The 25496-nt window shown below is 42.6% G+C and overlaps 1 protein-coding gene across 1 annotated transcript in view; it reads left to right on the top strand.

Annotated features, from left to right (window-relative positions):
- FBXW8 (F-box and WD repeat domain containing 8) overlaps window positions 1-25496 on the top strand; it is a 116395-nt gene that overhangs the window by 10111 nt on the left and 80788 nt on the right. The window contains exons 2-4 of the mRNA XM_045776032.2: window positions 4488-4592; window positions 22155-22319; window positions 25128-25216. Of these exons, the coding sequence (XP_045631988.1) occupies window positions 4488-4592; window positions 22155-22319; window positions 25128-25216 (359 nt within the window). The remainder of the gene's footprint in view (window positions 1-4487; window positions 4593-22154; window positions 22320-25127; window positions 25217-25496) is intronic.

Here is a 25496-nt window from a genome sequence, read left to right as displayed (position 1 = left end):
TTATTTATTTATTCGATAGAGATAGAGACAGCCAGCAAGAGAGGGAACACAAGCAGGGGGAGTGCGAGAAGAAGAAACAGGCTCATAGCGGAAGAGCCTGATGTGGGGCTCGATCCCATAACGCCGGGATCACGCCCTGAGCCGAAGGCAGATGCTTAACCGCTGTGCCACCCAGGCGCCCCAATTGGGGGATTTTTTAACTCCATAGATGGTCTCATTGTATAATACAGGAGAAGAGTCACCATAGTGGTAAAGAATCCATATTTGAGCCACTGAAAAATTAAAGGCAAGGTTGTATTTTATCAAAACGGTGTTTTCCCTCACATTTGAAGCCATGTTAATACTTTAGTGTGTTGGTTTTCTGTAGCCTTATTGGCCAGTCTCACATTGCTTGGGCCATAAAATTAATGGAAAGTGATCCTCTCTAAACATTGTAGTCCTTTTGATATTTTTATAGTGTGACCAGGTTTCCCTATGTTAATATTTCCAGTGTCTTTAATTTCTTTCCTTCATTCTTGGAATATCTTTGTTTCTGAAATGTCCACTTGTCTGTTTCCATGTTTTTTTTAAATCCATAAATATAGAATTGGTTCATGTGGCCTAGAACTTTTCAGATGGCTTTGTGCTTCAGAATGGCCTAGATGGAAGTCTGATAGCAGCCTTTAGATGATAAGGTACTCCTCTGCACACTTGCAGCAGCTGGTATTGTTTACTTCTTTTTATGAGCTGCGGGAAGGGCCAAGTGGGAGTACTCAAGCCCTGCTCTTCACGTTTGCGTGGTTATTGGGCTAGCACCTCCGTCCAGGATGTGGCTCCACACCCTTGTCAAACCTGGGTACCTGCACAAGAATTATATTTTCAGGGTCAAACATGCTCCTGACTCTCAAATCTTTTATAAGGTGTTTGTCAAGTGATCTGTTACTAAAAACAAAGTGAAGCTTATGAATGGCTTATTTAACTTTGAATCTAGTTTGTTCTGTGTCTTGATTTAATCCTGTCACTCTAACGTCATTCCCGCTCCTTGAGTGGAGGAAAGGGAAGTCGGTTAGCTAGACTCCTGTCTCCAGAGTTGTGCATCAGAACCTTTGGGAACATGATGCAGGACAGTCCTATATTCAACACATCTACTGCTTCAGAAATCAGGTTGGATTTTTCGTGAAACAGACTCTGGGATGGAGATTTGCCTGCAGGTGGGTTAGCAGGTTGGCTTTCCCAAAAAGTCCCAAATGAGGCAAGGGAGCAAGCCTTTGGACGTAGGTATTGACTGACCACTGGATGTGCAGGCTGCCCTCCAATAGGGGATGTAACCTTGGACGAGGTAGCTTGTTTGACCAAGGCTAGTGGCTAGGAAGGGGCTCAGCTCTCAAGCTGTGCCAATGAGCCAAGAGCAGGCAGCATTCAGGGCAATGAGTGTCATGGACCCAGTGGGGGAATCGGAGTGATCCACTGCAGCATCTGCTGTAAGAACCAGTGATCACAGGTCTTGCCGAAGAGAGTCCATGTGTGCAGCATGAAACTTCAGCCTTTGGTTTCCTGACCTTGGAGGTCTACATAGGTCCGAAGATGTGGACCTTCCTTTAACACATGGGTTTCTTTTTTTCCCCCTGCCATTCCCCAACCAGTGGTAGCAACAGGGAAGGTCATTTATAGGAGTCTAGAACTTGATTTGTTAGGGATCAACAATCATTTTGGAGTTTAGATGTAGTAATTCTAAGGGCATAATGATGTAAAAGTTTGGCTTTGTAATGTTGGTGTTCACATAATTCAATGCTTTGAAATAGTTGTTGTCCCCCAGAACTTAAAAATTCTCCGGATCCTTCACAACTGGTACATTAACAATGAGACGATCGTGGCATTTGCGATCATTTGTTGGTATGGGGGCCACACACACCCCCCCCCACTGGTCATTTGCCCCCTGGTGGCTGCATCCTTTTTCTCCACTGTGCACTAGAACAAATCCTTCTTTAGTCACCGTGGTACAGCCTCTTAAAATTGATGATTCTCTTTGAAAAGTTGTTTCAAAAAAGACCTATGGTAAGAACACTCCCATTGTTCAGACTCCTGAGAAACTGCATTTACTGTGCCATCCCCTCTCTGCCATCACCAGCTCTCCGCTGCTTATGGTAGGACAAGGGGAGACAGAACCGTGTAAACAAGCTGATAGAGGAGTCACCTGGAAAGTGGACCTAATCAAATATTTGTTGGAGGGAGGAAAAAAAGGGAGCCGACGTGCCACTCCGGGAAAGACTATAGCAGTATCAATCAGTTATTGTGTGCTTTGCCCTGGTACTTGCCCCATGCCCTTTCCATGTATTATTTCATTTTATTCTTGCAACTACCCTTTGAGTAGGTATGCGTTCTCTTTCACAGATGAGGAAGCGGAGACTCGCATATTTAGCCTGGTCACATGGCTAGTCAGGTGGCAGAACCAGGATTATCAGTTTGCATCTTTGTTCTGAACGTCCAGCCCACCGGTTATGGTGGTTGGGACCAAAGACGATGGTGGCAGGGTTGTGGTTCTGCTGGGGTAGAGGCACTGTGTTCCAAGATGAGAATAGAGAATCAGCCATCCGAATGGGCAAAACAGGGAAGGCTTCTGTCACCACAAATGTGACTTTTCTACACCAGAATAACTAGAAATAAAGGTGATTTCTCTTGCTTCATTATAGTAGTGTCAAGTCCAGAAACTAGTTGATAGTCCTAAAGTGGGGACTGATTGAAGAAAGCAAAGCCTGGTGTCCCTAACAGTGTAAAAGCTAGATCTGAGTTCACTTTGCACTAGTGCAGGCTTTTCTTTGCCCTCATTCTGCTCGTATGAGGATATGGAACATTCTTATTTCTCTACCGTGCCGGTAAAGTAGGCTTCTTCACCTTATCATAGTCAAATAATCCAAAGAGAAAGGTCACAAACGATAGTCTGCTTTTGTGTGTGGCTTTCCTCAGCTGGTGGTGGGTGACACCCCCTCCCCTGCCCTGATTGTGTTAAGGAGTCTCAGGTTCTATCTGGACCAAGTGAGAAACTGCTGCCTCTTTCCTCCGTGAGTGAAGCCAATGAGTTGTAAAAGGGGACCTAGCCTGACATTAGACTAAGACTTTCCATTATTTTTTTGGGCAGGGACCCCTTTGCCTTCTGATTACACTTGCAGATTTTTTTGTTTTTTGTCCCCTACTGTATGGCCAGCATTTCTCTGCCGATTTAACATTCTGTACTTTGCCCACAGAGAACTGTCAACTCTTGCTCTTTTTCCCTCCAGAGATCTTTCTGGCTCTCATACTTAGCCTTGCGCTATTTTTGCAAAGTTGAATACATTTCCTTCTTATGCCTTGCATTATCTTTTAGCTCTGAGACTCCTAGATGAATGGAAACATCGTTCCAGAAAAATCTTTACCCTGGATCTTGGTAGAGGCTAAATCAGTGCTCACAGCTCCCTTAAAAATGCTGAGACTATTTTCAGTTTTCAGACTGCAGCCTTGCAGTATGGGACTGTTGTATTTGAGTGGTGAATTAATAATTTGCTTGTAACCTGTAAGTCACTGATGTCAGCCAAAGCTTATTAAAAATGAATTTTATTAAGTTCCATTGAGACAAACAGCCCTCTTTCCCCAGCTTTGCAGAAACCCATACAAAAGTGAGCGTTAGCTGGTGGATTTGGGAACGGGCCGAGGGGCATATACACACTTGGCTTTCTTTCTCCTTCACACTCTATTTCTTTGTGCAACCAGGATCGTCATGACAGCCTTATCTCTCAAATAAAGCCTGTTACCTCATCCCTAATTGCTTATCCAGAGGCAGGCGAGCTCTAATTTCTCCACATTAATAAATGACACCGAAGAAGAACTGCTTTGTTTGCACCAGCTCACTCAGGTTAACCAGTGTAGGCCCCTGAGTGCATTAGGAAACCGTGTGTTTCTCCAGTGGCCAAGGGGAGGTGGTGCTCACCTCATTCAAGAGCAGCATTGCGTTTACTTCTTGCTCCTCTTCATAGCCCTGTTCTTTTCCTGGTGAAAACACTTTAGTGACCTAGGTCAGCATTTCTCTGGCTGTGGGGGCTCACTGCCCTCCCAAGTCGGGTTATAGGAGGAGTTGTCCTGAGGGGACCAGTGGCCCCTCTGATTTCAAGGCTCACTTTCTCGGCTACCCACCACTCAACTTTCCTCAGAGGCCAAGTGGCTTTCCACAACCTTTGCACGGATTCCTGGGGTATACCCAGATTGTGAGCAGGCACCCTTGCTGCTTTTTGAAGCATTATGGGAAATAGTCTTGTGGATTTTCTGAGTGAATGTGAGGAGGGTGGGCTTGTGGCGGTGTGAATTCAGAGTGGCTCAGGTTCTGTGACTGCTCCGTGGAGTAGTGAGAATGTGCGGCTGGCTCCTCCTGGGACAACAGCACCTCTCTCATTTGCACCCAAGAATATCTCTTGCCGTTTTTCAAAGGAGCATTTTCATACTTCCGAGTTGTAAACTTATTTCCCTTTTCTCTTTCTCAGAATGAAATGGATGATGTGCCCTTCTTTGATATCCAACTGCCTTATGAACTGGCAATCAATATATTTCAGTATCTGGACAGGAAAGAACTAGGAAGGTGCGCACAGGTAAGCGATTATTAAACGTTCAATATTTCCTTCGGCTTATAACGCAAGGATAGGCAGCTCTTGGGTAACAGAGATTTACTTATCAGAATTGCAGAGTTTAAAGAATTAATGAAGTGTATAGCAACTTTCCTTGGAAAGCAACCTTGAGCTGGAAGGATTGGGTTCCACATCACCACTTGGTGTTTATCTTTTTGCGGCCATCTGTTCCAGAGCTCTGTTCTCCCTGCAGTCTGAGTTATGGTCGACCTGTGACTGACAACTCTGCTCGGCCTTTATAGAGCTATAGCCATAGCTGTTAACGTCCTCACCATTAATGCAAAGATGCCAGCCCTTGGTTCAATCAAGCCAGTTGTTAGGTGGGGAGCTGAGGGTTAGCCTGGGGACAAAACAGTGAAGTCATGTGCTAGGCGTATCATCCAAATGAGCCTTTAAACACTAGAATTCCACTCTGCGGTGCCAGCCACGTGAGAACAGACACCCCCTGAGAGAATTGCAGATCTGTGTCCCCCATCTCCTGCTTGTTCTGGGGCATATGCCCATGGGGCAACATGGTGGCCTGTATCGTCCAGGCCACACTTGACTGTGTGCATGAATCACAGGAGATCTTGATAAAATGCAAATTCAGACTTAGGAGGTCTGGGGTAGGGCCTGATATTCTGCATTTCTAACCAGGTACTATGCATGTGGCTTTGACCACACTTTGAGAGGCAAGGGTTTATGCCATTAAATTAGATTTCTTGTTCACTTCTTTTTGGTGAAGAGTGTAATGGGTGAAGTGTATAATTTCTCGTAAGTTGAGTGTATGATTACTGACTATTTGGCTTTCATGCACAACTATATTCCCCAGAAGACACTAGAGTATTCATTGTCTATAACTCCCAAAGACTCAATATGTCTAGTGGCTGCCATTTCCTGTCCCTGGTTTCTAGACTGCATTTTACACATGTGGCTACACCCTTAGAAAGGGACTGGTAAAATGGGGTGGTACCAGACCTGCATACTAAAATTCCAGGGATGCCTGCCTGGCTCAGTCAGAGGAGCATGCAACTCTTGATCTTGGGGTTGCAAGTTGGAGTCCTGGGTTGGGTGTAGAAATTACTAAAAAAAAATAAATAAAAAATTTTAAAAAATTTAAAATTTAAAAAATTTTTAGAAGAAAATTGAAAAAAATTTTAAAAATGTGAAGTTAAAAACATTAAGGCAGTTTGAGAGGTGCAAACTATAGCCAAATTTAGATTATAGAGCTTGCTACCTCTGGCAGTTCAATGAAGTCACATGAAATACAGGACAATTTAAAAAGTGTCTGGTTTTACACTATATGAAGCAGTTTGCTTAATCAAAAATTTCTACCTAGATACGAATTTGAAAAGGTTTTCAGTGTTCTCAATTGCCACAATATTAAGTGGGGGGGGGTGTTGGCAAATATTTTTTGATGCAGAGTCTGGAATCTTCAGGAAATGATGGAAAAAAATTATTCCAAGGCTAAAATTGACTAAATAAAAATGTACTGAAATGTAAACCGTGCTCAGAGCCTATCAGTTACATTAAGCAAGAGTACCTATATTGTCTTCTTCTTTCCCTTGGAAATTGGATTTGTTCTATTCTAACTTTACACTTTGGCTCTGTTCCCAAGAGTCAAAAACAAGGGTGTAGCTAAATGAGTCCAACTCCTGGATATCAGCCTGATGCTGTTAGCCGAAGTCTTGGAACAGGGTCTAACAGCTAGCTGCTTTCCACAAAGTCAGCATTAGATGATAACATCTTCATTCTTGATAGGGAGCTGCTGTTTAAGGAATCCTTTCTTTTAACACTGCTTTTTGCTCTCCTGCTTTGTAGAGGGCCATGTGGCTTTCACATCTGCTGCTGGTTTTCTCATCCAAAGAGTTTATCAGTGAAAGATAGGATCTAGTGGAAGAAGAGATCCCCCTTTTGGTACAAGGGGGCTGCATTTCAGGATAGATTGGTTATGCTGGTGAGATTATTCTGCAGGTGTGAACAGTTTAATTTGCAACACAGTGGTCCAATTGTCCACCAGAATTCTTCCCTCTTTGGCCAGTTGGATTTGTTTTTTGTTTTTCATTTCAACCTAATTTTTAGAGCACACATATAAGCATAGAAAATATTCTTAAACAGAACCCCTAAGGTGGCTCTGGTCTATGAAGCCAGGATTTTTTTTTTTTTTTTAATAGTGCCTTTGCATGAAGATGACAATGGATGGCCAGTAATATTTAGAATTGGCTTTGTTTTTTCAAGCATTAAAATACAACCACAAAGTAATAAAGATACATAGCATTTTCATTTGTTTCTTGTGGTGTTTTTATTTTTGAAACCGGGGAAAAAGTCCTTCTGTTAAGTGGAATGTCCTGCTGCTTTATGATTTGATTTTAGAGGGGGCTTGCTCTGTCCTTCTCTCTCTCTCTCTCTCTCTTTTCTCTTTTAATAAAGCCGCCTTGGGATTGTAGTGAAATTGGGCAGTTATAGTGGAATTGGCACCATGAACTATATGTGTGCCCTTGGAGAAAACCTGTTTGCTTAGATCTTTATGCCAAATTGGTAACTGACTAACAGTAAGGAACCCAGATTGGGAAGGACTTCTTGAGATTTAATTATGCCACAAAGTAGGCTGGAGAAGTGATTTTGCTCTGACTTTGTCTCCTTTTTGCCTCCCCTCGTTTTCTGCTTTGTAGGTTTAAAGCTTTCAGAACTAAAGTCCCACTACATTTGTTTGTGATCCTTGTGTACTTCTGATGCTGACCTTTCTAGCAGCTTGCTATCAATAGTTGTCTCTTGAGGGATTTAGTGTCCCTGTGGGAGTGTTTCATGCTGAAATGTCTTGAAAACAGTGTGGCTTTTAGTAAGCAAAGTTATGCATTGGGCGATTCATTGAACAGCTTTATCATTTTGCTACTTATAATTTTATGGTTGTCTGTGTGTGTGTGCACGCGTGCACACACACGCCCGCCTACAGGATTCCTGGCTCTCTAAAAGACAGTGTTTTAAATGGATAACAATTACAAAATTGTTGAATTCAAAATACAAAATTTTTTTTAATGGAAAGAGTAAATCTGTTATGTTACAATAGGAATTGTAATTCTGAGAAGTAATGGTTTAGGATTTACTAACATTCATTTTTAAAACTTTCAAAATAATTATAAATTCATGGGTAGTTGCAAAAGATAGTATGGAGAGGTCCTGTGTTCTCTTTCCCTAGTTTCCTTCACTGGCAATATCTTGCATGTAGAGTAATAGCAAAGCCAGGAAACTGACATTAGTACAGCCCATAAAGCTTAACTCGGATTTCGTCAGTTTTATGTACACTTATTTGTGAGTGTATTTAGTTTTCCAGTTTTATCACAGGTGTGGATTTGTGTGACCACACAGTAAAGGTATACAACATTCATCGCAAGGATATTTTGTGCTACCTCTTATGGGCCAGCCACCGCTGCCCCTCCCCATCCCTAGCCCTTACAACCACCAGTCTGTTTTCATCTCTATAATTTTCTTTTTAATTTTCATTATCACATTTTATTTGTGTATTTCCTAAAGTATAATTTTAGTAATCTAGCTGCATAGGTAACAATGTCACATTTTTCAAGTAAAAAGTAGAAAATGTGCATAAAGGAAGCAATAAAGAAAAAGAAGGTAGAGATGGAGGTTAAAAATTTAAGATGTATGATGAAATTGGCAAACAAGAAGTCGGTGTTACCAAAATAAACAAATCTAGAGCTAAAGCCCACTATATTAGATTAGGATATTTCAAATTTTTTAAGTAGGCTCCATGCATGTAGAGCCCAATGCAGGGCTTGAACTCACGACCCTGAGCTCAAAACCTGAGCTTAAATCAAGAATCAGAGGCTTAATCAACTGAGCCACCCAGGCACCTCCATATTTCAAGTTTTTGAGTAGGCTCTACATCCAACGTGGAGTACGAACCCATGACCCTGAGATCAGGAGTCGCTTCTCTAGCACTGAGCCAGCTGTGTGCCCCTGATACCTCAGGTTTTAAGGAAAATGTCATCTTATGATCTTAGATATCCAGATAGGAGCAACTAAAATCTGAGGTTTTATTTAGCTAAAGATCTTCTTCATGAAGTCTTTAAAGTTGGGAATCCCCAGCCAAGTGCTGCTGGATTGATTTCCTCCCCCCATAGCAGACCTAACTCTGAAAACCTGTAACTGCTGGCAGAGTTTCTTTTGTTCTTCACTTTCACCTTTGCCATCGGACTCCATCTCCAAGGGAGACACGTGCCTGCCCAGGACTCCAGCACCCTCAGGGGTTTCCTTTTAATTCACCAGGTTGTCGTGGCTACAAACTGAGGGCTTCAGAGGGGAGGGAGGTGGGGGAATGGGATAGGCTGGTGATGGGTATTAAGGAGGGCACGTATTGCATGGTGCACTGGGTGTTATACGCAAGTAATGAATCATGGAACTTTACATCAAAAACTAGGGATGTACTGTATGGTGACTAACATAATAAAAAATATTAAAAAATTTTTTAAGAAAAAGGGGGTTGGGGGGTGACACCTGGGTGGCACAGTCAGTTAAGCGTCCGACTCTTGTTTCGGCTCAGTCATGGTCTCCAGATTATGAGATCGAGCCTCTCATTGGGCTCCGCACTCGGTGGGGAGTCTGCTTGAGATTCTCTCTCCCTCTGCCCCTCCTGTTCATTGGCTTGTGCTCCCTTGTACGTTCACTCAAATAAGTTTTTTTAAAAGGATTCATTTATTTAACAAATGGGGTGACAGCAAAGCAGCCACTCTGGGAGGAAAGATGGGGAGCTAGGTGAAAGAGAATGGCAGAGCATCGATAATTATTTGAACTGAGTCCTGGGGACTTGAGGTTCTTTACACTGCCTGCTTCATTTTTTGTTTGAAGTTGTCTATAATTAAAAAGTTTATAAGAAAAAACAAAGCAAGAGCTGGTATTTAATAAGAAAGTCTGAGCCTCTTGAGGGCAGTACATGCAAGAAGCTGACCAGTGAAAATTAAAGCAATGCTGTTTTTTTAAGTGTTGAATTTTTAAAAGTTGGACTTTTTCATCTCCTTCAGTTATTCACAGGGCCTACTATGTGTCATGTACTTGTCTAGACAGTACAGCAGAGAACAGAACCTAAAACTCACCTCTCAGAGCTTACTTTCTGTGCAAGAGGCACCCAGTTAAGTAGAGTGTATTCCAGATGGTGGAAAGTACTATGGAGAAAATATAAGCACACAGAGGTGACTTGGCCAGGGAAGACCTCACACAGAGAGGGTGACCTTTGGGCAAAGACCTGAAGGAAGAGGAAGGATCTGTGCAGGTCTCTGGCAGAGGCGAGTAGTAAGCGCAGAGGCCTAGAGGTGGAGTGCACCTGTTGTGCTTGAGAACCAGCAGGAAGGTCAGAGTGCCTAGGATGTGGTAGATGGAATAATGCCCCTTCCCCAGGATGTCCACGCCCTAGTCGTCAGAACCTGTGGGTATGTTCTCTCTTACGGTAATGGGCCTTTGCGGGTGTGAGGAAGGTCAGGATCTTGAGATGGGGTGGTTATCTTGGATGATCCAGGGGGGCTCAATGTAATTACAAAACTCCTTATGAGCGCGAGGCTGGAGGTCGAAGGTAAGATGCTGTGTTGCTGGCTATGAAAATGGAGGAAGGGACCACAAAGCCGAGGAATGTCAGGTGGCCTACAGAAGCTGGAAAAGAGAAGGAAACAGATTTTTCCTTGAAGCCTCCGGAAGGAATGCAGCCTCCGGAAGGAATGCAGCCCTGCCACCTATACTTTGATTTTTAGACTTCTGGTCTACAGAATCATAAGAGAATACAACTATATTGTTCTTAGCCACCAAGTTTGTGGTAATTCATTAGAGCATCAATAGGAAACCAATACGGGGAGGGTATAATGAGCAGATCGGGATAAAAGGAAGAAAAAATAGTTAAAATGTGAAAAGGCACTTAAATCCATTAAAAGAACTTGAACTTTTATTCTGAGAGAGTTTGGAAGCCATTCAAGTGTTTTGAGCAGAGAAGTGACCAGGTCTGACTTACCTTTTGAGAGGGATCATTTTGGGGGCTATGTGGAGACTAGAGTGAAGGGGGACAAGGATGCAGCAAGGAGACCAGTGAGAAAACTACTGAACTAACCCAGACAAGAGAAGATGGTGGCTTGGAGTGCATTGAACCAGTAGAAGTGGGTAGAGTCAGGATTGCTGATGGGCTGGGTGTAGGGAGAGAAAGAGGAGTCAACAGGGACTCTGGGGTATTTTGTCTGAACAACTGAGCAGACGAGATTGTTGTTACTGACAAGGGAAGACAGTGAGATGAGAAAGATTTGGAGGAAGATCAGTAGTGGGATGTGAGGCTAGAGATATGAATTTGGGAGCTGGCAGCACATCGTTGGTATGTCTGTATTTTAAAAGATTTATTTCTAAGGGGAGGGGAAGGAGGAGCAGAGGGAGAGAGAGAACCTCAAGTAGACTCCTCACTGAGCATAGATCCCGATGTAGGGCTTGATCTCACAACCCTGAGATCATGACCTGAGCTGAAAGCAAGAGCCAAGAGCTGGACACTTAACTGACTGAGCCCCCCAGGTGCCCCATATCATTGGTATTTAAAGCCAGGATACTGGATGAGATCATTAGGGAAGTGAGTGTAGATGGAGGGGGATTTAGGGATTGAGCCCTGTCACAGTGAGGATGAGGAGTTGGAGAAGGTGTTCCCTGTGATGTGGGAAGAAACCCAGAACACATTGTCCCCTGGAACCAAGGCATAACCTTTACAAGGAGGAGAAAGTGATCAGAGGTATTAAGTGTCACCGTTAGTCAAATAGGAGGACTGAGAAATGACCGTTGGGTTTAGCAACTTGGAGGTCACTGGTGACCTTGACCAGAATCCAGGGCACGGTGGGGGGCAAAAGTGAGCTGGTTCAAGAGTGAATGGGGAGAGGGGCGCCTGGGTGGCACAGCGGTTAAGCGTCTGCATTCAGCTCAGGGCGTGATCCCGGCATTATGGGATCGAGCCCCACATCAGGCTCCTCCGCTATGAGCCTGCTTCTTCCTCTCCCACTCCCCCTGCTTGTGTTCCCTCTCTCGCTGGCTGTCTCTATCTCTGTCAAATAAATAAATAAAATCTTAAAAAAAAAAGAGTGAATGGGGAGAAAGGCAATAAGGAAATTGAGATAATGAGCGTATGTGGAACTGTCTATATGTGATATGTCCTCTCCAGATAGACTTGATTTCTGAACATGTAACGGGAACAATGATGTGTTTCCCCCTGCTGTGGGCCTCACTGGTAACCCTAATCCAGGCAGAGTTAATAAAGCTAGTTTTTGAGCCAAGCGTTTTTTTTTTTTTTTCCCTGCAATTCACAGTGGTGCTATAAAGCAAAATGCTGGAGACACTTTTATTAGCAAATTCTCACAGCTGAGGCTCACTCAGTGGGGCTTTTACTGGGCAGGGCCATTCCAATCCTAGTGTATTAAAGAAAGACCATTAGGCCTGTGGAAAATTCAGGCTTGTAAACTTGCTAGATTTAATATAATGTAAGAAATCAGAACTATTAGCTTTCCTTTTGGTGTGACTCTTTAAAATTGTGAAAGTTTATCTTGGTCTTGTTTTGGTTTTTGGTTTTTGGTTTGTTTTTTTCCCCCAGGATTAAAAGACCTTTTTAGAGCCTGTCATTTTTGTGTTCCTTTAAAAGGAGAGAGAAAAGGCACCCACCCTTTACAGTTTGCCAAAGAAATTGTTGGCACACTTCTGTGTTTAATACCTAATTGTAGGTACAGTCCTGATCCCTTTTTGGAAGTAATTCTCACCTCTAGCTTTTATAAATCGCTCAAAGAGATTATTGTTTGTTATCCAGGGTTTAAACTTTATCCTGAATATTACTTTCCACAGAATAAGCCCTGTGATCTAGGGGTTAGCAGTGGGAATGATGCACTGAAACATCAACTTTTTGTTCTCTGTTTTTCATCCTGTAACCCTGTTATACAAATTTCAGATCATGTTATTTCAAGTGACTTGGCATTTTCTTTGAAGCTGATAGAAAAATCTGTTTTCTGCCTCCAGTGTTTTCAAGGTCTGATATATTTGGGACTTCTTGAAAGTCTCACTGAAAAGTTTCCGTTTTAAAGTGGCTGAGAACCGTAGAGTTTAGTGGATCTCATGAAAACTCATCCAGAATGTTTAATTTAATTGGGATCTTCTAATTTGTAGTCACCGAGCCTTGGATTTCGCTTTTCTTAAAATGCTGCTGCTGATTGAGTGGCTCCATTTAGTACAAAGCAGCGTTGTAGCTAATTTTTGGACTCCCGAATTAAAGCTATTGCCTAGTACTTGGGGCAGGGCTTGGGACCCAGCCTGTAGCTTCCCTACCACGAGGGAGAGGCGTCATGCACAAGGTATCTGTTTGGCAGGTAGATGAGAATTGCTGGTCTTATGTCCAACACATACCTTCATCAGTTCACCAGTGGGCCATATTGCTATTCTTTCAAGTGTCTTCTGCAGGGCACAAAGGCTTTTGAGACCACCCTCGCAAGAAGCGTTCAGGAGCCAAATAAGTTTGGGGAATGCAGCATCTCCTGTCCTTCTGAGAGATCTACAACGCATGTCTGTCTATAAAAAGCTTTCAGAAGTTCTTCAGCAAATAACCCTGCTTGGTTTTGTTGAAACCGGTGTTCCCCAAACTCATTTGACCTTGGAATCCTTTTTTTTTTTTTTTAAAGATTTTATTTATTTATTTGACAGAGAGACAGCCAGCAAGAGAGGGAACACAAGCAGGGGGAGTGGGAGAGGAAGAAGCAGGCTCATAGCGGAGGAGCCTGATGTGGGGCTCGATCCCATAACGCCGGGATCACGCCCTGAGCCGAAGGCAGACGCTTAACTGCTGTGCCACCCAGGCGCCCCATGGAATCCGTTTTTTAAGACAACTTATTAACCCCCTGAGGAGCTCCTGTTCTGCACATGCTTTGGGAAGTGCTGGTCTGTGTAATAAAGCCTACCAATTAGATGATCTCTTAGCTACTCTGAGCCTTCCATCCAGTTCCATTTCATAGTTTTTACAGAATTTAAATTTCATAATTTTTACCAAAACTCATGGTATCCCAAGATCAGAGTAAGCTGCCCTGGGTTTAGTGAGTACTTTCTGCCTTTGAGGACCCATTAGGGTCTCTGTAGGATTCTCTTCTACTTTAACCCTGAATTCCAGAGGTCTGTTAGGGAGGTACTCAGCTCTGGAACTATTTGAGTTGTGGCCTGGCTCCATCACAGCTGATGTTGGTCTGTCCCTGTCTGCTCTTCATGATTGCCTAGTTCTCAGACTCACTCTGGCACAGACAGATGGACAGACACCACTCATGTCTGGGGTAGGCTCAGCTGCGGCCCAAACATGCCAAAAATAAAACCATGGTGTTCTGTCTAGTCAGAACCAGAGCTCCTGTGTTACTGAGTCGTTATCCTACTCTTTATTGCCTGACCACTTGTGATCAGATGAGGGTTTGTTTCCCTGATGCCCTTATGGCTAAGATGGAGAAGTGTGGGATGACAGTGTGGTTAAGTGGATTTGTAACTGATGCTGTGGCCGTGCCCGGGGTGGGCAGCTTAATGGATCTGTGTCAGCCGAAGGGGGGGTGGGGCGGGGAAGGCTCTAGTGGTTTGCCATGGGCTCTGTCCTCAGTCCCATCCTGGTTAACTTTTTTTTTTTTTTTTTTAAATAAGATGCAAAGACCCACAGACCATATTTTGCAGATGACTTATGTATGGGATAGGTAGCTAATGCAACAGGTGACAGAATTGGGTTTCAAAGATGCTCTAAAATGATGTGCAGTGAGCTGGGGTTTAAAATGGAATGTAAAATTAGATTTAAAAAAACAATACAGTGGAAGTAAGAGGGGACTTTTTTTTTTTTTTTTAATTGCAGTTTGTTTAAAAAAACTCTGAAGAATGGGGACATCTGGGTGGCTCAGTCAGTTTTTTGGCTCAGGTCATGATCTCACAGTTGTGAGATCAAGCCCTGTGTGGGGCTCCATGCTGGGTGTGGAGCCTGCTTAATATTCTCTCTGCCCATCCTTCCTCGCCTCCCCTCGCCTCCCCTCGCCTCCCCTCGCCTCCCCTCGCCTCCCCTCGCCTCCCCTCGCCTCCCCTCGCCTCCCCTCGCCTCCCCTCGCCTCCCCTCGCCTCCCCTCGCCTCCCCTCGCCTCCCCTCGCCTCCCCTCGCCTCCCCTCGCCTCCCCCACTTCCCTTAAAACAAACAACTCTGAAGAATGATGGACACCAAATCCAGGTTACCCTTGCGGCCGGGGAAAGGGTGTGGACCCAGAGACCCACAGGAGTTCAAACTTACTAGTAATATCTTATTAAATGGGGTGACGAGTCCATGCGTGTGTGTAATATTTATTTTTGTTCGCCTTAAACCGTTAATAAACAGACTCAGAAGCTTTGGTGGACTGTTCATTTAGTAGCCATGATGGGGTATTTACAACAGTTGAAGCAGCAAATTAGCGTCTGAGAAAATTCCTCTGTTCATGGCACTTGACAGCCCACATTTGGGGTGGTGTTTTGTCCTGAGTACCACATTTGAAGAGGGACACTGTATGTGCACAAATATTAGGGTACGTTCCGAGATCAGGGGTATGGGAACTAGTCTAGTCGTAGGACAGTTAGGTGAGGGAAATGGGTGATATTTAGGCCCATGAAATGACGAAAGGGAATTAGGACGCTGTCTTCAGCCTCTTGAGAAGCTGTCAGGTGGAAGAAGGAATAGAGATTCCTTCAGAAAGGCAAAATTAGGACCATGGGTGCAATCCCTTTACTAACCAAAGGGAGGAAGCCCTTTCTAACAGCCAGGCTGCTTTGCAGTGGATCAGGCTGATTTGGAAGGTCAGCTCCCTGCAGAAGCCTCTCACCAACCAGGGCTGTTAGGAAGAGCCCTCCTGTGATGGGGAGCTGCTCCTGGTTGATCTCCAAGACCCCTCTTACTTCTTCAATTTCTAAAACATCGAAGACTTGAGCCAGTGTGACACCTTCAGCATTACAGGTTGGCACTTTGGTTAGCAAAGTGATTGAAGCCTTGCACTTCTTTATGCTGCCTGCCCTAACTTAGGCTGCGGCTGCCATGCAAAGTGTCCATGCCTACAGGCAAGAGGACTTGGCTGATGTGATGGTTTGTTGCACCTAGAGCTTGCATGCCCACAGGAAGCCAGAATTTTCATGTGCCATTAGAATGTTCTGTGGGTCAGTATTGCTTTGACATACTTCTGGTCGAATAAGGTATTGTACTAATAATTGTTCTTCGTATAATTTGCTTGAGATGGAAATCAGAACTTTTGACACTGAAACAATCTGAATTCTTGGATTCTAATTTTTATTTCCCAAATGCTAGCCTCTTCCTGCTGCCATGGATCAAGTAGAAACCCACTGTAGATTTAACAAAAGTTATTTTAAAAAATACAAGGAAGTTAATGGCCTTCTCAAAGTAATAATTGGAGCAGCATAATTTTTTTTTTTTAAAGATTTATTTGAGAGAGACCGCACTCGCAAGTGAGTCAGGGCGCGGGCGGGGAGTGGCAGACAGAATCCAAGCAGACACACCACGGAGTGGGGATGCAGGGCTGTCTTACAACGCTGAGATCACGACCTGAGCCGAAATCCAGTCGGATGCCTAACTGACGGAGCCACCCAGGCGCTGCTGGAGCAGCAGGATCTCATAATGAACACGTGCCTCCTGTAGTGTTTCGGTAGTGATCTGTAGTATCGTGTGACGTGTGTAGAGAATTACATCGGCAAGGTCCTTTTCTTGAGCTCTTTGAGACACACAACAGCTCTGCTGCTGGTCGGCTATGATGATTCACTTCTTAAGGGTGAGAAAACAATGTCCCCAAGGTCATAGAATTTGGAGTTGTGAGGGACATTTCAGGATGTCTGATTCCTCCCCACCAGTGAGGAGGAAAGAGGTACAGAGAAGCTTAGTGACTGTCATGATACCATGGCTAACTAGTGAAAGACCAGACAATAGAATCTGAGGTTTTGGTTTTCATATTTTTTTTTTCCACAAGCGTAACTTTTTTTTTTTTAATTTTTTTGAAAGATTTTATTTCTTTATTAGAGTGCGCACAGGAGAGAGTGAGAGAGAGCAGGGGCAGAGGCAGAGGGAGAAGCAGACTCCCTGCTGAGTAGGGAGACGTGGGGCTCTATCCCAGGACCCTGGGATCATGACCTGAGCTGAAGGCAGATGTTAAACCAAATGAGCCACCCAGGCGCCCCTGTGACTGTTTTTTTTTTTTTTTTTTTTTATCATATCATGCTGCTCTTTGGATAATGCAGGTGATCTTGAAGCATGTTCCTAAAAAATTGACCAAATTTTTATATATGTATCCCTATCACTTTAGGTCTCCTTGGGGACATCATTATATAAAGGAGCTCCACTTTAAACTCTTCTACAGTATAGATTTATTTTGGATATAAAGAACTCCCTTACTTTAATTTTAAAGTGTTTTGTTAATCTCTGAGAACTACATGTGGTTTTTGTCCTTCATCCTAGTACCAGGATATCACCTTGATGTTGGTATGTTCAACTGACCCTGCATTTCTGAGACAAATTGCATGTGGTCATAACATAACCCTTTTTTGTACGTTGCTGGATTCAGTTTTGTGTATATTCATCAGGGATATTGGTTTGTAGTTTTCTTGTGAGGTCTTTGTCTGGTTTGGGTATCAGAGAAATACTGGCCTCATAGAATAGTTGGAATGTGTTCTCCTATTTTTTTTTTTTTAGAAGAGTTTGTGAATGGTTATTCATTAATCTTTTTAAAGATTTGGTAGAATTTTTTAAAAACTTATTTTAATTTAGTTTTAACCATTTTTAAAATTCTTTTTAAACATTTAGAATTCACAAGTGATGTCATCTAGGCCTCAGCTTTTCTTTGTGCAAAGTTTTATCAGTAATGTAAGCTCTTTACTTGTTATAGAACTATTCAGATTTTCTATTTCCTCATAAGTTAACTTCAGTACTTTGTGTCTTTTTGTAAGCATTTGTCCATTTCATTTAGTTTATCTAATTTGTTGGCATATAATTGTTCATAGTATTCCTTTATAATGCTTTTCATTTTTGTGGTTGATAGTGATGGCCCCTTCCCTCTTGATTTTAATAATTTGAGTCTTCTCCCCAACCCTTGCCCTCCTCTTTGGTCAATCTAGCTGAAGGTTTGTCAGTTTTGGTCATCTTTTCAAATAACCAGCTTTTATTTGCTTCGTTTTCTCTATTTCACTCGTTTCTGTTGTAATTTTTTCTTAATGCTTGCTTCGGGTTTAGTTTTCTCTTTCTCATTTAAGTTGGAAGGCTAGGTTATGGATTTTAGATTTTTTAAAACATTGGAGTTTATAGCTATATACTTCCCTCTAAGCGCTGCTGTCTCTGGGCCTCATAGGTTTTGCATGTTCCATTTTCCTTTTCACTCATTGCAGAGTATTTTCTAGTTTCTTCTGCAACTTCTTTGACCCATTGGTGGTTTAACATGCTGACATTTGTTTGTTGTTTAATTTCCACACATTTGTGAATTTCCCAGATTTCCTTCTCTTATCAGTTTCTGATTTCACTTCATTGTGGTCAGAGAACATACTTTGTATAATTTTTGGTTCTTTTGAACTTAGTGATTTTTTATAGCCTAGTCTATGGTCTATCCTCGAGAATATTCCATTGCACTTGAGAATAATGCTCAAATTGAGTAAAATGTTCTATGGATGTCTCTTATGTCTAGTTTATTCATAGTGTTGTTAATTCTTATTTCCTTGTTGACATTCTACTTATTCCATCCATTATTGAAAGTGGGTATTGGAGTCTCCCAGTATTGTTGAATTGTCCATTTCTTCCTTCAGTTTTATCACTTTTTGCTTCTTGTATTTGGGGGCTCTGTTTTTAGATATGTGTTTATAATTGTTAGGTCTTTGTGATAGGTTGGCCCTCTTTATAAAAATATCCTTTGTCTCTGGTAACTATTTTTTTTCCTAAAATTTCCTATCTTTTGATTGGAGTGCTTAGTCCATTTATATTTAATATAATTACCGATGAGCATTTTTATCTGCCATTTTGCTATTTTCTGAATGTCTTAAGCCTTTTTTGTACTTTTTCTTCATTACTGCCACCTTTTATGTTTAAATCTTTTTCTAGCATTTTAATTCCTTTCTTTTAGTACACATTTTAAAGTTTTTTTCTTAATGATTGCCCAGGGATTAAACTGACATCTTAAAATGATCTAGTTTATATTAATGCCAAATTAATTTTAATAGTATACCAAAACTACTACAATATAACTTCTCTCTCCCTTCTTTGTACTATTTCATACAAATTATGTCTTTATTGTTATAAGTGTATCAACATGGTTTTATACTTTAGGCAGTTGTCTTTAATCAGAAGAAAAATGTTGCAAGCAAAAATACATTTATACTGTCACTCATATTTACCCTTGTAATGATCTTTCCTGATTTACTTTATGTGGATTGAGTTACTGTCTAGTGTCCTTGTATTTAAGCCTAAGTATTTCTTATAGGACAAGTCTACTAGTGATGAATTATTTTTGTTTATCTTGGAATAATTTAATTTCTCATTTTTTATTATCAGTTAGCCAACATATAGTACATCACTAGTTTTTTATGTAGTGTTCAATGATTCATTAGTTGTGAATAACACCCAGAGCTCATCACAACACATGCCCTCCTTAATACCCATAATTTCTTATTTTTGAAGGATAGTTTCTCTAGATAGAGTTACTGGTTGGCAGTCTCTTCCTTTAGCACTTTGAATATGCCAGCCTACTTCTTTCTGACCTCCTTGGTTTCTGATGAGACGTACAGACAATGAGTCTTTTTCTCTTATACTTTCATGATTCTATCTGGTTTTCAACAGTTTATGGTATGTCTAGATGTGAATCTCTTTGAGCTTATACTTCGTGGAGTTTGGTGAACTGCTTTAGTGTGCAGATCAATGTTTTTCATTGTATTTGGGAAGTTTTTAGCCATTATTTCTTTAGATATTCCTTCTACCTCTTTTTCTCTCTTTCTCTTATGGGACTCCCATAATGCCTGTGTTGGTCTACACAGATGGTATTCCATAGGCCTCTGAGGCTCTGTTAATTTTGTTCATTTTGGGGAGGAGGGGTTTCTGTCTTTTTTTTTTTTCTTTTTTTTCTTAGACTGGATAATCCTAATTAACCTTAAGTTTGCTGATTTTTCTGCTAGTTCAGATCTGAATTTTTTATTACTCTTCAACTTTAAAACTCCTACTATTTTTAAAAAATTTCTCTATCAGTATTTTGTACTTATGAAACATTGTACTCATAACTTTACTTTCCTAGACATGCTTTTCTTTAATATTTTGAACTTATTTATAATACCTGATCTAAAGTCTTTGTTTACTAAATCCAAAGTCTGGACTTTTTCAGGGACAGTTTCTGTTGGCTGCTTTTTCTTCCTGTATATGGTTCATATTTTACTTTGCATGTCTCAACCATTTTTGTTAAAAACTGGACTTTTTAAATAATGGGCAACTCTGAATCAGATTCTCACCCTTTGGGAGGGTTAGTTTATTATTGTTGTTGTTGTTGCTGCTGCTGTTCATTAGTGACTTTTCTCAACTGATGCTCTAGTTTGTATTTTTTGTCATTTGTGACCACTGAATTCTCTGCTCATTTAGCTTAATGGTTAGCTAGAGATTTCCTTAAATATGTTGAAGCAATAAATCTCTGTTTTTGCTGAAGTGCTGTCTGTATGTAGGGGCATGCCGTCAATATGCCAACAGTTCACAACTCTGCTTTAGCCTTCGTTTTGTGCATGTGTAAAGCTTCAGGGTTAGCCAGAGTGAGAGATTAGGGCCTCCTCAGGTCTTGGCAAACACACAGTCCTACACATGTACGTGGCATTCTTGAGTGCCAGAAATACATTGTTACCTTTCAGAGCCCCTTATGGACATCCCATTCCCCAGGTTTTCCTTTTAAGCTTTTTAGCCCTAGTTGGTAATGTTACCTCAGGCAGCCACAATGTTAAACAGTTCTCCCTTATTGTTTCTGACAAATGCACTGGAGATAAGACAGAGGAAGCTTTGAGTCAGGTCAGATAAAGACAAGCCTCTAGAACAGACCTTTCCAGCAAGCTGTCAGACAGGTAAAATGGTGACAGTTCTCTGGGGATAGCACACGTGGGCACCTGTAAAGCCATCTGGCCCTTCTGGTGACTGTTAGGCTGCTGGTTTTTACAGCTACCATAGTTGCAGGCGATTGGTTTTCAAGGATACTATGGAGTTACCTAGGGTCCTGGAGGAGGAGGATGGAATTAGTGCAAGTTAAAACAACATGAAAGTTGTTGTTCTTACCAAGATTTGGCCATTTTTCTTGAATAAATGCTCCTCAGAATGTTGAAAGCCTTTAGTTAATTGCCAAAGTTCTGAAAAAGTTGATTTTTGACAATTTTTGGCAGTACTGTTGCTTGTATGTAGGAGCAGATTTTTGGAGATCTTTACTCTGTCATCCTGAAAGTTAACTACCTATCAGTACCTCATCAAATGAGGAACCCTGGTGTAATGAGAGTCTGCTATGCACATGCTATGTGCACTCTCGCCTACTTTGCCTCATGTTCCCTTTCCTTGTCTGTATTCAGGGTCTTGAAGTGGCCCCAAGGGAGTGTTAAGGAGCACAGGTTACTGTAAACCAGTGGTCATGACTTTCCCTTTATTAGGAATGAGTCTTAACCTTTACATGGGCAGCAAGGGTTGAGCACTTAATCCCACATTACCAGAATGTGCTGTAGACCCAGGATCATGTTGATCTGCTGGATCATTTTTCTCCTCTTGCCAAGAGAGTCCATCTTTTGCACTCTAGCTATTGCACTCTAGCCAACTTTGTTCACTGTCCTATGAGGAAGTAAACCCATCAAATCCCCCTAAGTTAGGCTTGGAGGACAAAATACTAATAGTGAAAATGGCCATTTCCTCTGTGTACTGTTGGGATTTGAAATTCTGTCCAGACACATTAATTTCTCTATATCAGATCTTACAGTCCTGGTGAACAGCTTGAGTTTTCTGTTAAAAATTTTTGAAATCTATACATTTAAAGTCTAAGTTTTTGTACATAATATCAATTTAAATTTCTCATATGACCAGAAGTGTTGAGTTATGGATATTTATTTTGTTACAGCCTTTTATTTCAGAGGCCATCAGTCTCCAATTGTATGAGAAGAAATACAAGTGCCTATTGGTAAAAAGTAAAGAGATTCTTGTCGGAAAAGCTGTGTATGATTGTATAGCTATGTTGCAGTTTGCATTTTTTGCCTTTTATGTATTTGTGTATCTTTTTCTTACATGTTATATAAAAATTTAACCAAGTCATTTAAAATGTGATATGAAACGGAAGAACAACAGTTTTGAAATCTTGAAAAATAAAACTGGAAACATTTGCTTGTATTTTTTTTTCACCTCAGGGTGTTTTGTTAATGAGACATTTTATACTGCCATAAACTCAGGGCAATAATAAAGGTGTTGATTGATTTTTGGATGACAAGGGGCTTCTCTAATTGCAGAATTTGACATTTGTGTCACTTGTGTTTTAGGTGAGCAAGACGTGGAAGGTGATTGCAGAAGACGAAGTGCTCTGGTACAGGCTGTGCCAGCAGGAAGGGCACCTTCCCGAGAGCAGCATCTCTGATTATTCTTGCTGGAAGCTCATCTTCCAAGAGTGCCGAGCCAAGGAGCACATGTTAAGAACCAACTGGAAGGTAGGCAGTGGCCAATATCATTACCTGTAGAAGAATAGCCTACAAGGACACAGGAATCCAGGCTCTGGCTGAAATCCGGAGTCCCTCCAATTATAGCCGGAGGTTAACTGCCAAAAGCAAAGAGAGGAGTGTGGTGAGAGTCCTGTCAGCTGCTCGTGATTTGTTGCCCATTTTGTTCGCCGTTAGAGTATCTGCCCCCATTTTCAACCGCACTACTTGGGAGCATCCTATTCTCTAGGAGAGGAGGGGCGAGATCAGGTGTCAGTCCCCTCCATTCTGGTGGTTAGGATCTTTGGAGTACTGCTCAGTGCAGCCTCCTTTCATTTTGGCCAACGCTGGTGGACCAAGAAAGCCAAAGCACCACCTGAATGCAAAAGAGGAGCTGAAAATGCTGTTTCCAGTAACTATATAAGAGGGAGATTTTAAACGTGTCTAAGTACCGTCTTCTCTCCCCTCACATAACCCACTGGCTTGCTTCCATAGCATTTATCACTTCAAAATCTCTACAGAAATATTAGATCACAGCTAAGAATTTGCACAGTGGAGTGTTTCTATAGGACATAACTGTCAAGAACAGCCTTCCATAAAGCTGTTTTGAGGCATGACAGGCACCAGTGCGGTGGCGGGGCTTCCTCCCACCTGGGAGCTGGATAGTCCCTTGTATGGGAAGGGTAGAGCTGTACATACTCTCTCCACTCCTGTAAAGGTCAATCCTAATAGACTTTGAGATCAACAAGCTTTTGCTCATTACTGATGGTGATAGATGGCCTGTGTGCTTGTCCGTCCCTGGTCACCTCATAACCTGATTAGTGACGGATACTCTCGATCTGGGTGAACTCCCACAGTTTCTAGCAGAGTTAATGAGAGCAGTGTTTCTTGAATTCCGGGTTTCTCGACCGCAGCACCGGTAGTGTTTGGGGCCAGATAATTCTTTTTGGTGAGGACTGTCCTGTGTGTGGCAGGATGTTGAACAGCTTCCCTAACCTCTACCTAGTAGATGCCAGTAGCCTTCTCTACCTGCCCCCAGTCGTGACAACCACACGTCTTCAGATGTGTCAGATGTCCCCTGGGGGGGCAAAATCGCCCCTGGTTGAGAACTACTTGGCCAAGGAGAGCTAGCATAGCCATGCTTTCTTAGACCATTAAGACACCCCCGCTAAAGAAGAAGCACCCGGGCCCCACAGCTGTGTGCTCAGCAGGTAATAAACTCATGCAGAGGCCCCCAGTCCTCTTGCCGGTGTGCTCAGTTGGGCCTACATGAAGGACGTCAGTGAGAGGCAGCCACGAAGATTCGACGGTGCTACTTAGATAAGCTAGGTCCAACCCTGCTAGAGGGGCTGGAATTTAAGGTGAGCTGGCAAGTTGGGCATTAAAGGGGGCTCTGCCTCCAGAAAGGAGGGAGACTTTCATGCGCAGGGGAGCTGGAGTGTCAGTGACCACCAGCTCAAATTCAGAGATGTCAGACCCTGAGAGAGCACAGCAGCTAAGTTTCTGCTTCTTCTTGGGTGATAGAGAAACCCACGGAGGGAGGCTGGTACGTCCTCCTCATCTGGCTGGAGGCGGCAGCAGCGAGGGTGTTTAGAGACCTCCCTGTAGGCATCTGGCCCTTCATAACTGTTGCAGGTTACATGCAGTTGAACAAAACGTCCAGTTGTTTTTTCTCTGACAAGCACAAAGCCGTTTGTTTGGTAAGCATTCAATAAATGGTTGTTGATTCGGTGAACTGGAGTCAGACTCTTTGGAGCGTCTCGGCCCATTTCCTGGCCCTGTTAGCCATGAGGACTACAAAAATGAAGTGTGAAATGACAGATCCTGTGCTAACTGTAGTGATGGAATTCTTACTGTGATTCTAGAAAGGAAGCCCTATCAAAGCTTGAAGAGTAGTGTTAGAGCAAGTTGCTTTCCCTTCGGATACCCCCATTTTCTCCTAAGTGTGGCTAACAGCAGCCCACTCATCGGGTTGTGGTGAGGGTGACGAATGCCCCTCCTGCGCAGCATGGCCTGTGTCCAGTGTAATGAGCTTTGGACAACATCACAAAGGGCCATATAGTGGGAAACACATCTGTCTCTTGTCTCTCCACCAGCCACCTGGTCCCCTCAGGAGCAACATTTGTCATGGGCTTTAGGGTTCCCTTCAAAAGTACCATTTCTGGGGTGCCTGGGTGGCTCAGCCCGTTAAACAGCTTCTCAGCGGGGAGTGTGCTGCTCCCTCTTTCCTCTGCTTCTCCCCCAGCTTGTGTTGTCTCTCTCTCTCTCTCTCACTCACTCACTCTCAAATACATAAATAATCTAAAAAAAATTTACCATTTCCCTGAACCTCTGACCTTGCAGTCATCTTTGTTTCCCCATCCTGATTTTTATCTCTTTGTATGTCCTTGCTCGTTTTATCCTCTGAGTGTTCATAAGGGTTGTTGACAGGTAAAATATCATTAAATACCTTCTGTCCTGTCAACTGAACTTTCTAAATACGCTGGATGCATTTCTTCAGATACCTGTCCCTGCTAGCCTTCTGTGGATCGTAGGTGTGCGATCACACATTGCCTTAATATCCTGTAACCCCCTTGAGCGCAGGCGCAGCTGCTCACGCGTCCCATGCCCACCCCCCCCACCCCCCGGGTTTCCTGTGTGCGGTAACTCGTAAGTGCTAACAACTGATCGTGTTAGTTGTCCTCTTTGTCCTTTGGAATGCCCCAACTTTGAGCACAATCATGCGGGAAGAAATGGCTGGGGAACGTAGCTGGAGGTGAAATGCTGGCTTCCGGGGGTCCCAAGAACAGTATAAACTGCATCCCGCTTTTCCTTATGCAGAATCGCAAAGGCGCCGTGAGTGAACTAGAACACATTCCTGATGCGGTTTTGTGCGATGTGCATTCCCATGACGGCGTTGTCATTGCCGGGTAAGCAAACGCAATTTTTCACTTAATGATTAACTCTTCATCTGAAGGTCTTTCATTTTTCATGTGCCACCCTCTGAGTCCCAGTGACGTTATCTTCCCCTGAGAGCACGTTCCTTCCCATGATAGCCTGGGTTTTAGATGGAAAATCTCCATGATTCTGTTGTCCAGTATTCAAGTCTGAAGTTAGCGGTGAGAAGTGAATGGTGTGGAATGTAGAGCTGTAATCCATTTGTCTCAATATGTCTTTCCTAGCTTTTAAATCACTCTTGTGGCATGTTAG

Source organism: Ursus americanus, chromosome 30 (genome assembly GCF_024610735.1).
Source record: "Ursus americanus isolate L20-20 chromosome 30, mUrsAme1.1.p, whole genome shotgun sequence".
NCBI lineage: Eukaryota > Metazoa > Chordata > Mammalia > Carnivora > Ursidae > Ursus > Ursus americanus.
The sequence above is the reverse complement of the archived record's forward strand: the minus strand, read 5'-3'. Positions and strand labels throughout refer to the sequence as shown.